Source organism: Mustela nigripes, chromosome 1, assembly GCF_022355385.1.
Source record: "Mustela nigripes isolate SB6536 chromosome 1, MUSNIG.SB6536, whole genome shotgun sequence".
In the NCBI taxonomy this organism is placed as follows: domain Eukaryota; kingdom Metazoa; phylum Chordata; class Mammalia; order Carnivora; family Mustelidae; genus Mustela; species Mustela nigripes.
This window is the reverse complement of record NC_081557.1, coordinates 4,207,022-4,220,019: the sequence shown is the minus strand read 5'-3', so window position 1 is coordinate 4,220,019 and position 12,998 is coordinate 4,207,022. Positions and strand designations below refer to the sequence as shown.

Below are 12,998 nucleotides of genomic sequence, written 5' to 3'. Positions count from 1 at the left end.
CTGGAAGGGTGCCGCGGTTAGCACCCATCCCAGGGGCGGAGATGCAAACCCAAACCCAAGAAAGTCACACCACGCGAGGGGCAGGCAGGGTCCTTTGCTAAATTAGTCGGTCAAGAGAATCCCAGGAGACCCGAACCAGGCTTGGGCAGAGGGCGCAGCGTCTCGCTGCTCTGGCCGGCGGGTCTCAGCTGTGGCCCCGCGCTGCTAGCCGCTGATGCTCATCTCAACTGTGTACCACTTACTGACTTCTAAACAACCTTATTTCTATTTAATAATGAAGGATTTGTGATTACTTACAATTTCAGACACTGGGATTTGGTACAGTTACATGGCTTTTTAGACTTTGTGTCCCATGAACTAAGAGTTACTCTATAAAGATTAAAAAAGAAAATATTCAGATCGTTACTCTTTAAAAGGGGAATTAGCTAAGCATCTGGTGTTTTGAACAAATACTGAAAAATCTCAGCACCAGGCGCTCATAGGTACTACTTATCGGCGCCCAATCATGAAACGGACTTGCTGTGTGTATTACCACCCGGTGGGAGGCGCCCGGCCGAGCCCAGCTAGCACGCCCACAGTCCCCACAGGGTGCGCAACAGGACCCGACTGCTGTCCCCTCCCCAGGAAGCCTTCTGGACGTTCTTCCCTTGATCTGTTTAAACCCCTATTATGTGGGGACCCTCATGCCAAATAGCTCCTTTAGTTCAACCTTTTTGCATTTTCCCCAATCTGAACACTAACGGATAATAGAACTTAAATCGACCAATCGTCGTCTTATATCGTTCGGGCAGTGTCAGAGCTGTCCACGCTGCAGAGCTAGCAGCAACGTCAAAGCAAGTTTCCAGTGGAGGCCTAATTGCTCTTGGGATTAGCCCAGGAGCCATCATGGGGGCATCAGAGGGGGACAGATGAGCAAGTCATAGAGGCTGAACATGAGGGGCAGCTGGGGATTAAAGTCGGGGAAGGCTCCCAAGCGCCGCTTTCCAGTACTGCTTGCGGAGGGAACTCCGCATCCTCGTTTTGTGAGACGTTTACTACGCTACGGTGAAAAGAGGGGACAAGTGCCCAAAGACAATGACGGGACGGTGACAGGGCTCTGCTGGGCCCCAGGGATGCCGCTTGGTCTGGGGGGTCCCTACAGAAACCACAGGGGACCTTGGCACACAGGTAACGTTTGCCAACAGTCTCCTGTCGCCGCACAGAGCGCGGAAGCACTGCGTGCCACCTGTCCTGTGGTTCTGATACAAATGCCCCGAAGACGGTGTGCCAGGCGGGCCCCTTTGCCTGTGCACTGCACACTCACACATTCAGCTCCCTGGAGTCCAGACTGGGGGAACCCTAAGTCCCAGCTCGGCCCGTCGTCCTCTGTACGTGGACGGTGGGTTCCTCTTGCGTGGGCGTGCTTGCCTCAGCAGCCTCCAGCCCAGCCCCACTGTCTGCGCTTCTGTTTAGCGACATCTCCACCCCCGCCCCCAAACACACTTGGCACCTGACTCATGCACGAGCTGCTGACTCTTACTTTTGGAGATTCTCTCATTTTAAGATAATGTCCCCAAACGATGTCACTGAATGCTGTATTAATTTATTATTCGTCTAGTCTACTTTTCCCCTTTGTACCTAGCAGAGTGACAGCTTTATGTCCCCTCAGGTGCCCAGAGGTGTGCCTTGGAGCAGACGTGGGCTTTCAGAGGAGGGCGCGTCTCACCTACTTCTCTGCTCTTGTCCTTGGCCTCTCAGACCTCCCCCTACAGTGGGACACAGGGTGGCCTGGCACTGACTATCCAGAGGAACCAAAATTCTTTCCTCTAAAAAATGGGGGTGGGGTGCGTGGAGACATTCCAGGCGTGACCTGCCACGACTGTGGGAGGGCAGAGGACAGTTCAATGAATGTCCTGTGTCAGGAAGATACCAATCGGCATTTCCTGAGAGATCCTCAAGTGGTCAGGACGGTGATAAGAGCTTCAGGGGAAAATCAAAAAATACACATATAAAAATTTATAGTCAGTCCAGGAGGAATCCCGCAAAGAACTTGGGAATGAGATATATAAATATATAAATATGAATGAGATTGAAAAATTGGAGGACAGAAGATACGGTAAAATCAGCTGTCAGGTTATTTGATACTGATTGGTAATGATATAAAATCCAGAAATAGTAGTTTCATCTGGATGGAAGAAGCTAGACTACTTTCGAAGGAGCTAGAACTCGCCACCACCGGTTAGGGCTGTGAGACTCCCTGTCCACCCCAAGGCGGTTTCAGCTGAGGTAGCCGCATGAGCTAAGGCGCCATAGGGGCGAGCACAGGGCACCAGGGCGGGAAGAGACGGGAACTGAACCGGGGACAGTCCCACGGCTCTGCGGACACTGTCCACCGTCCTATGCCAGTCCGAAAACTAAGGGCTCGGGAGAGATCCTCACAATTCCGCCTCAGGAAAGCACGAGAAATAAACTCCACCGCACGAGGTATGACCTCATCTTTACGAAAAAAAAATGTTCAGAGAAGCAGGCTCGTGAGTGTCCTTTATTACGACGTTCATTGCGCTACAAAAGTCATAGCGTCAGCGCTGTGTCAGAACTCACATTAACACCTGACTGAGGACAGGATGACGAAAGCCATACGGACGGAGTGACAGGACACGAAGTTTTACTGAAAGGGCATTTTCAGGAGTATGATAAGCTAGTTAATAAGTTAGCCGGTTCCCCACCCAGCTCTGGAGAGCGAGGACACGGTGAGTGGCACCTGAGGGCTACGGGCCCCGAGGCTCCGCTGACCGTCACTGCGCTTCTTCTTCTTTTTTTTTTTTTTTTTTTAAAGATTGTATTTATTTATTTGACAGACAGAGATCACAAGTAGGCAGAGAGGCAGGCAGAGAGAGAGAGAGGAGGAAGCAGGCTCCCTGCTGAGCAGAGAGCCCGATGCGGGACTCGATCCCAGGACCCTGAGATCATGACCTGAGCCGAAGGCAACAGCTTAACCCACTGAGCCACCCAGGCGCCCCGTCACTCCGCTTCTGTGTCACCCGCGCGGTTAGAAACCTTTGAGCCATACTGAGCCGACAGAGCTTCCTTTCTGAGGTCTACAGACCTAATCTGACCTTGTTATCTCGTGGCAGTCAACAAGACAGCTAATGGAGCACCGAGGGAGGTGACGGGGGCGGCCAATCAGTCGCAGTGGGAGGTCACACAGGACGACCCAAGAGCGAACGGGCTTCTGCATGCGCCCTTGCCACGAGGCACACGCTGCCAGAGTCCGTTCACCGTCAGTGCTGCGGTGCCGAGATCAAACTCACGCGGCTGACTCAAGGCAGTGACATCAACTCAAGTGATTCTTTGCAGCAAAACCCCACAAACACAAGGCTCATGTTGTTCCTGGCGCTTCATTTAGAAGAGAAAAATGTTTTTTAAGACCCGCGTAATTACACCAAAATAAAGAAAACTGTGTGACCGAGAAAACCGAGGCGAGCCTGGGTTCAAGGCGGAGTGACACGACACGGCAATCCTTCCTACTGCTCGCCCACGAGGACCCGGGTCAGCCGTGCCACGGAGAAGCCGCAGGTCGCGCCGGGGCTCCGAGAGAGCGCACACTCGGAATGAAGCGTGAGAAGCGCCAGATTCCCGCGGCTGCTCCGGACGCTCACGCACACAGCGATCCCGCACTGCTGGCCCGATGCTCCCAGATCCCACGGAAGAAAAAGGGGTGTCTTCTGGATGGTGACATCTTCGGTCGCACAGTGTAACCAAAGACGGGGTCGGGGGAGGACCTGCCAGCAGGATCTAGCAGTGACTTATGTGGCGTCTGTTTGGTCCAGAAGTGGGAAGAGCCACGACGGCAGGACCGAGTCCAGTACCAGCAACGACCTGCCCTCCCTGATCCGTGCCCAAGAGAGTGGGCAGGATCCCGTTAAACGAACCGAAAGTCGCCTGCTGAGCCTCCGGGCGACAACCGCCGAAAGACGGACTGATAAAACAGCAGCAGCCGCAACCCACGCGAGCCCCGCGGCGCACCCCGCGGCCACGCAGCGGGGAGACATCAATGCCTGCCAAGTGGTCCTCGGGGCCTTTCGCGCGGCCCCCGGACAGCCCTCCTCCCCCTCACCGACGCCACAACCAGCACCGCGGGGGCCTGGCGCGCCCAGAGCCCACAGTGGACGTTTCACAGACGGCTGGAGCCGAGGGGGACGTCCGACCACTGCGTGCCGCAAACTCACGGAGGCGGGAGTGGACCGATCTCCATAACCACCTCAAGGACCCACGAGTGGAAAGGGCTGCCCCGTCCACCGTTCGCACGTGAAAGTCAACTCAACAAGGAGTTCCAACCAGCTTGGTTAGTTTAATTAGTTACAATTATAGATACGACTTTCAAATGTTAAGACAAGGCCCCAGCTAAGGGCAGCCCACATCCTCGTGGAGACCGCGAGCCTCGGCACCGGCCTCCGAATGCGGGCTGACCCAGCAGGGCGCGGCCCGTAAAGGCACACTCAGACCACAGTCAAGGTTAAGTGGCTGCCACATCATTACTCATGTTGATGATCGTGAGAAAGAATCAGAGCGTTTCTGTTTAAACTGATGTGAGACCAAGACAGAGCTCTGGATGGCAGTGAGCCTTCCACCGGCGCGGACAGCGGACAGTGTGGAAGCCCTTCCAGCCACAAACCAGACACACACAGCGACACGGCTGGTACCACTGCTTCATATAAAATACAGTTTTTAGAGGTCACGAAGGTTTACTGGTAAAGCTGATTCTAGAACTTAGAAAAAAACCACCACAGTACCCAAAAGCCTCTTAAACTCTTCTACTAAAGTAAGTGACAACTGATTGCTGTTAATCCTTACCCAGCCAAGGTTAGCTTCGGGGGTCCTGGAAGAGCAGATCCCGAAGGGAAAGCAGACCCGTTGACTAGGGATGGTAAGGCTCCGTTTTCAAGCTGTGGAAAGTCAAAGCAAACATATTTGTCATTAGAACGTGTTTCGTAAGTTCTGTCCAGCCAACATCTAGATCCAGACAGAAATGACTGGTTTTCTTCTGGAGGTTTATATCACAATGGCCTTGTCACCACGACGGTTCCCCTTGCCCTGGAGTGGGCTCTGGCCCAGGCTTCTCTGCAGCAGTGGGCGAGCCCAGCCCAGTGTGTCCCAGAATCACCTGGCCACTCCAGCCCAGGGAGGGGAGAGTCCTGCCTGTGTGGACCAGGGGTAGAGGGGTAAGGACTCGGGGCCCATCCGGCCACACACAGCTGTTGGGCACTGGCCGTGGACACTGGAATGGACAGTTTTTTCCATTTTATGACTACAAACTGTGAGTTAAATTAAATCACAAACTTCTGTACACGGAAACTGTTCTTTGATTATGATGACATTCCTGGTATAACGTAAGAGCCCTGGACATCTCAAGTCTTGTCAACCATTGGTGTCTCATCTAGTCAAAAAAAAAAAAAAAAAAAAAAAATTTGTCGTCAGTTTCAACAAGTCCAAAAGCCATGTCACAACCTCTGTCCCCTCCGTGTCCTTTGCTTTCCGGGCTCTCATTTATCTTTCTATTACTCGTTAGCTTGGCTCACAGATGATCGTCCCAAGAAAGGGAAAGTGCAGCACAGTCAACAACGACCTCCTGCTCTTCTGAGGGAAGCCTGGAGACACGCCAAGAGTCGCATAGCTTCAGGCTGGGAGATGATTTGCCGATATCACACTTCAGTTCCCTATCCTTGGCCCTCCCTCCCCCGAACACTTGAAATTTCAGTCCGTTTTATATAGAAAGTATGGTCTTGGCGGACGTCTGGCCTGCTGAGCCGGAAGGGCACCTGACTCTCTCAGAGTCATGAGTTTGAGCCCCACGTTGGGCGTAGAGATTACTTAAATAAGAAAAACTTAAAAAAAAAAAAAACCTACAGTTTTAGAAAAACAAACATTTTATTCATTCTATTTATTCTCTCTCTTCTGCCTCTTACTGTGTGTCATCACTGCCTGTGGGACTTGAAGACCCTGAGAAGCCACCCTGGGTCCACGTCCTTGAGCACTAGGCCCCATCCCTCCAGGGATCCCCATCCCTCTGGGGAGCCTCACCCAGGAGCCCCTCTCTTCTGCTGGGGGCTCTGTCCTCCTCACTCAATGTAAGGAGGCCAGTGTCCACAAGTTACTCGAAACCGTCTCTTCCCCATCACCCAGACATCAGTGGGGCCCATGTTCCCAGAGGCGGTCTGGAGTTTGGGATTCCTTTTGAGAAAGGATTTCACAGCTCTCAGGATTGAGGCAATCCTTCACATAAACCAGGGTACAATTTCTCCTTTCCCCTTTGCTTATTTAGTCCCAAAGTAAAGCCGAGAAAAAGGGAGGACCTCAGGACGGCATAGGTAGTTAATCTAGAGTGACTTTATGCTCGAACCCATGACCTTCTTCAGCAAGCCTGGCCTCTTAGGAGCAGGGGCGGAGACTCTCAGGCAGTCTCCTCAGTCACATCACCTGGGCTCTTGCTAAAACGAAGATTCTGGGTCGGTGAGTCTGGGGCAGGACCTGAGATCCTGCCTTCCTGCCATGGTCCCAGATAACGCCCAGGCTCCTAGTCCGTGCGCCACACTGTGAGTTGCAAAGTGCGACTCTTGATCTCACAGCTGTGAGTTCAAGCCCCATGTTGGGCGTAGAGATTACTTAAAAATAAAATCTTTAAAAATATACAGAATTGGGAGTTTGGCAAGGAAGCAGCAAACATATGGCTAAAGGGATTGCCTCAAGGTCACACCGGGTAGAGGTCGGGGCAGCCAACACCGGGACAAGAACAACACAGCCAAGACAAGACAGGGAGCAGGTGGAAAGCAAGGAAGCTGCGGTCCGAAACAGCACTTCGAGGGCACGGCCTTAGCGGAAGAGCGAGTCCAGTGTGCGCCTGCCTGGTTGGGGCTGACACGGTGGGGAAGGAAGCGGGGAGGAGTGGAGGCGGCCAGGAGGCCGGAGGCTTGTGTGCAGGACCCGCGAGAGTCTGCCTCGGGCGCCCGCAGGGTCACAGCTCGGGATCTCCCGCACTGACCGATGCAATATTGAGAAACAGTTACTGACGCACTGGACAAACATCCGACTCTGCTTACACCTGCTGCCTCACGGGTCTCCTCTGGTCTCAAGGCCTTAAATGCCATCTACGCCCTGGTGACTTCTTCCCTCCAGCCCGGACCTTCCTCACACTGATCTCCGGGCCCACATGTCCCACTCCTGCGGGCCACTGTCACTCAGATGTCTCAAACGTGACACGTCAAGGCCAGTGAACTCCTAGTCTCCCTCATAAGACGTGTACTACCCTCAGCTCTCTGGATGGAAGCACCATCTTTCTGTTCGTTCTGGCTGAAACTGTGGGGGCATCCATGCTTCCTCCCAATCTCTCTCTCTCCCCACACCCAGTCCGTCACAAGCCCTGCCAGCCTGTAGGGGATCTGGACAAGCTGTTTCTGCTCCGCTGGCCCCGCTTGGTCGGAGCTGCTGTCATCTCGGCCCTGCCCCCCCCCCCCCGCATTACGGGACTCTCCCGGTGGCAGGGCCCCCACACCCACTCGGCCCCACCCTTCCCCAGCCCCATGCCTGCTCCTCTGCCACCCCCTTCTGCTACCTTCCTCTTGCTCCCTCCATCCCCGCCCCCTGGCCGCCTCCTCACTGTCTCTACAGCAGGTTGACCCTGTATTGTGCTCTTCTGCTTGCCTGGAATGTTCTCCCCCGTGATGGTCACGCAGCTCACCCTCTCCTCTCAAGATTTTGCTCAACCGTCACCTTCTCAGTGGCACAACCCGTGGCTGGCTTCCTGCCTTGCCCCCGTGGAAGCTCTGTGCCCGATGCCTGTCCTCTGCTCTCCTGGCACACAATGTAATTACTACATTTGCCCAAGTTGTGTGTCTCCCACACTAAAATGTGGCTGCAGGGGGCAGAATCACATGTTTTCTTTTGTTTTGTTTGGGGACATCACTTAGCATTGGCTCCCTGATGTGGTCCGAGTGCTCAGACCGGCACCGGCCCTACAGAAAGTCACTCTGTGTGAGCGCCCTGTACGTGCCAGGCTTCGTTCCAGGTCTCAGTTTACAGCGACAAACTAGGCTCACAAGATCTCTACTCCTGCGGACCCGGCACACCCGTGGGGAGATGCAGACAAATAGACAAACCAGGAAAACGCAAGACCGTGACAGTGCTGGGCAGAGAAGCAGACAGGTGCAGTGACAGCGACTGGCTGTCCACACTGGGGAGTCACGGAAGTCTCTTCTGGGGTAGTGACCCTTCATATCAAGACTTAGGGAAAATAACACATTTGTCTTATATTTAGTATGTGCATATTGTGGTACAATCATAAAAGCATTTTAAACTCTAAAAAAGCATTTCCATTCTACTGAGGAAGGTAAGGAATGTTCTACACCAAATGGGTGGTGTGTCCTGCTAGATGGACAGCAGGACTGCAAAAAATGAGCTCAACAAATGGGGTTTCGGAAGGTTGGTTGGTCTGACGGCTGTAGGAAAGTGCAAGAAAGCCCAAAGGGTTGGCCCAGAATTGCCTTGAACCTGTGCCACTGCCTCCCAACCCCCAGTGTCTGACCCAGTAGTGAAGGTATGGAACACATGGTAAAGGTTTCACTGTAGATTTTAAAAGAGGATAAATTATATTTCCTGAGTAATTCCAACTTCAACAATTGAAATTTTAAGAGAAAATAGTGCCCAACTGTAATTTTTTATTAAAACAATGACTCACTTGTTGTGTAATGAGATTTAATTTTGCTGGTACTGGCAAAAATCTTCCTACTAAAGTAGTCATTGGTTTAGCGACATCTGTAAGGAAGACAATTAAAATTAATCGATACCATATATTGTTCCTTTTCTACCTGCACATGGAAGAAAGTACAAAAATGATCATGTGTCATGATTTATCATGTGCAAAATCATTTAAACTTACCTTGATCCTATTTTTTTAATTCTGTAAAAACTTTTGAGTCAATATTATTATTATTATTATTATTACATATTACATCTTTTTCTTGGTCTTAAAGCTGCTTAATTTAAGCTTCCAGGGTTAGTCTACTATGCTAAAAACGAAACGAAGCGAAACAAATCTGTGGCTAGTGGCCAAGTTCCCACGCTGTGGCTCCGTGCAGGGGCCCCTGGGAGCCCCAGCCAACTCGCCAGGGAGGCCCTGGATCCGCCCCACTTTCAAGGAAGGCACAGCGACATCTGTCGGACATCGGGTGAACTACTTTCAATTTATGTGTGTTCTTTTTTTCAAATGGTTACTAACTTGCTAGGATGTAAATACTTATTGGGCTCTTTGGACCAAACTATTTAACTAATGGAATGGATTTGTATATCTTTGGTGTAAGTGTGCTGTGGAAAACATTCCTGACACACGGAAGGCTCTGCAAACCTCAGTGCCGGTGAGCAGAGGCAGAGGGAGAAACGTGTCTTAGCGTCTTTAGTCACTGATCAGCTGAACACATTCCCTGCTCCCGGCTCACGCATCCTTTGAGCGATGATACCTTGACACTTCGGTAACCAGGATGTGTTCATCTCATACTGGTATTTCATACGTCCATGGTGACAGGGTTATGATTCTATGACAAGGAAGTATGTTTGAAGAACACCATATAAAGCCTTTCCTTCTGTGGATCTAAAGGCATTAGGATCGGGTCATGTTCCAGAAGGAGGGGAATTAGGAAAGAAGCCTTCCCTGCTTGTGCAGAGGATCAGAGGTCGCTCTGACTTACAGGAGATGGAGCCAGAAGACCGTGGTGGGCATGGACAGAGGGCTTCTGGAAGACTAAACTCCAACCCTGATTCCGTACCACAGAAAAGCAAATGTCTTGAAGGCATTTTATCTGTCCCTAAATAAAGAGACTATCAGTTTGGAACAGGAGTTACAGTATTTCCTCTAGCCCTGAACTCTGTAGTGCCACTGAAATGACATCTGTATTTAATATTGATTTAAATTACTGGCAAGTACAGCATGGGGAACCCAGTCAGTAATATCACATCAACTTCGTGTAGCAGCAGATGGTAACTAGACTTACTGTGCTGATCGGTTCCCGTGTACACAAACTTCAAATCACTGTTGTACAAACGAAACTAATACAATGTGGTAGGTAGATTACACTTCAACAACAACAAAAACAAAAATAAATAAACCATTGATAAGATCAATAAAACATCTGATAATTTAAATATTCTGATTAACTCGAGATTTAGATTAACATGATTATGTTAATCTAAAGAGATTAACACACAGAGATACCTAGTTTTCAAGAATTAGGGTCTAACTTTTCTAAATACAATCCTAAGGCTCTGTTACTTATTCTTTCTTTAGTCATTTAAAAGTAATTTGAAAATAACTAAGGACTTCTAGGCCATATATTATTATTATGTCAGTTTAAAGATGTTTCTGAGAGAATGGCAGAGAAAAACCAGCACTTGATACATTTTAAAACTCAGTGATGATTAAAGTGTACTCACAGTTCTCGCTGATTACATGAAAATGTCTCGTATATATTGTATATTAATATAATTAATATATAAATTAATAGTTAATTAATAATATATTAATTAATAATTAAGACTGTATATTAAACTGTATACAGTGTGACCACACCTGAACCGCCAACCCCCTGCCCAGCCTAGGAAAGGCTGACGGCCCAACCCAGTCTCCTTTCGACACATGCACATGTCGTAACAGCAGTCACCTGTTGCGGTCACACGCTCTCTGCAGCTAGCCAAGTAGAGGACAACTATCCAACAACACAATGTACGTAAATTAGTCTATAAAGATTTTTATTTCTATTCTTAGTTCACTTATAAGGGCAAACAGATTTAGCAAGTTGCCTAGTTAACAACCTAACCACCTACTTTACTTTTACTCTTTATACAAAGCCAAACATAATCACTTATCAGCTTACATATGATATATGACATAAGTTTTTATTAATGTACTCTGTACCTGACTGTAGATAATTATTTTGGTCTTGATACTGAGGAACCAAATGAAGTGCTTTTAGTTCTCTTGTGCCAGAATTGTCTATACACAGCATTTGTGTACCCCCTTTCAACTGACATATCACCTAAAATGAAAAATAATGATCAGGTTTCATTTTTAAAAGATATCCAGTAATACGAATCTAGATGAACTTAAATCTGAGAAAGTAACTTTAATCTAGAATTTCAGTTTTAACGCAAAACGGCAAGCTAAAATCTGTCCTCCATTTCTTACTCCACAGTAATATGTTCTCTGGAGGAACCACAGGGCAAACCCCCCCCAGGAATTGTTTTGTGAGATGTGTTCTGTGTGTGGATGCAAGTTCCTGCTCGTGCCTTCCTCTACCGGTGTCAGCCCGTGGAGGTTTAGGCCTCGGCGACCTTGCACTGGGCTGTCTTCACCATCCTTACGCCCCACTGTCTGCCTCAACGAAGAGTGCGGTGACCTGCCCCCCCAGCCCCACTAGATCCGGTCAACTGGAGGAAAAGGCTCCGTCCCCGACTCCACCTCTGGAGTTGGTCACATTCTTAGAATAGTCTTATATTTTATGAGGTATTTTTCCTGCTCCCACACATTATTATTTTACACGTGGGGTTCTTATTAAACATCCATTTATTATATTTCCTACAAGTACAGTTTAGAAAGGTTAATCCAAGAACTGGAAGGTTCTAGGAAGCCATGTCTGTCATCCTGGGCCTGACTGGCACTCTCAGATCACCTCATTGGATTCTGACCATAAACGATTCCTCAGTGAGCCAGGTGGGTCTGTGAGTCAAAGACACAAGTCAAGCAAAGCACAGATGGAACCTTCCCAGGGTGCAGTCCTGTCCCAGGCCACGCAGCATGCATGTGAAGGCAAGAGAAATCAGAGTTTCTGCCCAGACAGCTTCTAATTCTGATGGTCAAACCACGGATACCCAGAGAAACTGTGGTTTCCAACTCTAGGTTGCCTTTGGGTTTCCCAGACAGGAAACCCCAAGTAAGCACCCAGGATCGATGTTAGCAGAATGACACCTGTAGAACCTGTATTAACAAAGTCACTGGCTCAAACCTTCACATCACCCTGATGTTGGATAAGAGGCTAGTATTCATGTTTGGTTGGCATTTTATTTGAAGTCTGAGGATAAAGTTATAGTCACACACACACACACACAGAGGTACACAAAACTGGGAGAAAGAATGGGTTCTCCTGGGCTCTGCCATGCCCTCTCCGGCAGGAGCGTGTGCACGCTACTCAGTAGCCTGGTGTAACTACAGGAATTATCCTGCTCACCTGCTCCAGGCATCACGGACAAGCTCTGCTCTCCCAACCCACACACCCAAGCAGAAGCACAGACAGACAGGCAGTACTGGTACACGCCACAGCTAAGCCGAAGTTTGTGATGAGCTCATTTTTAAGTTAACTCCTAGTTAAAGGATGTGCCTTAGAGCTTAGGTCACCCTTCTTGGGATAAAGAGCTGCCAGGGAAAAGGCGGCCTCTGGTTCTTTGGACTGTTCGCTAGAGGAAGAGTCAGGGCTGCTTCTCCGGCTCGCCTCCTCCCTAGTCCTCACTCACCACACTCAGACCTGGGGTCCCAGATGCACCACCTACAAGCAGACCATGTAACATCTCTCTTTTCTTATCCATGAAATGTAGATAAAAATAATGGCTAGCCTACAGCGTTGACAGGAGGATTAAATGAACCACACAGGTTACAGACTATGTCACGCGAGTGTCACTTGGTATTATTAGGAATTTGGAGGCAGGCAGGCAGGGAAACAGCCACAGAACCCCAGCTCCCTCTACCTGCCCACCTGCCAAACCACATCGTTCTAAAGGCTGCCTCAGCCCAAGGGGACTTGGGGCTACCCTCCTTAGCAAGGACCGCAATGTCCTAATCTTTGTTTGGTTTGCTAAGACCCAGGAACTGGGAATTCCAGAGGTGAGTGGAGCATTACGGTTTTAATTATGTTCCTCTTTTGATAGATGAGGCACTCAGCACTGCAGACTCAACAAGGAAACAGAACGGAAAACCAGTGACC

The 12,998-nt window shown here is 49.6% G+C and overlaps 1 protein-coding gene across 1 annotated transcript in view; it reads right to left on the bottom strand.

Moving 5' to 3' along the window:
- TESMIN (testis expressed metallothionein like protein) overlaps positions 1–12,998 on the bottom strand; it is a 37,689-nt gene that overhangs the window by 20,352 nt on the left and 4,339 nt on the right. Inside the window, exons 4-6 of the mRNA XM_059399561.1 lie at positions 10,940–11,060; positions 8,711–8,787; positions 4,834–4,925 (exon numbers count right to left, since the gene is read on the bottom strand). Coding sequence (XP_059255544.1) covers positions 4,834–4,925; positions 8,711–8,787; positions 10,940–11,060 — 290 coding nt within the window. The remainder of the gene's footprint in view (positions 1–4,833; positions 4,926–8,710; positions 8,788–10,939; positions 11,061–12,998) is intronic.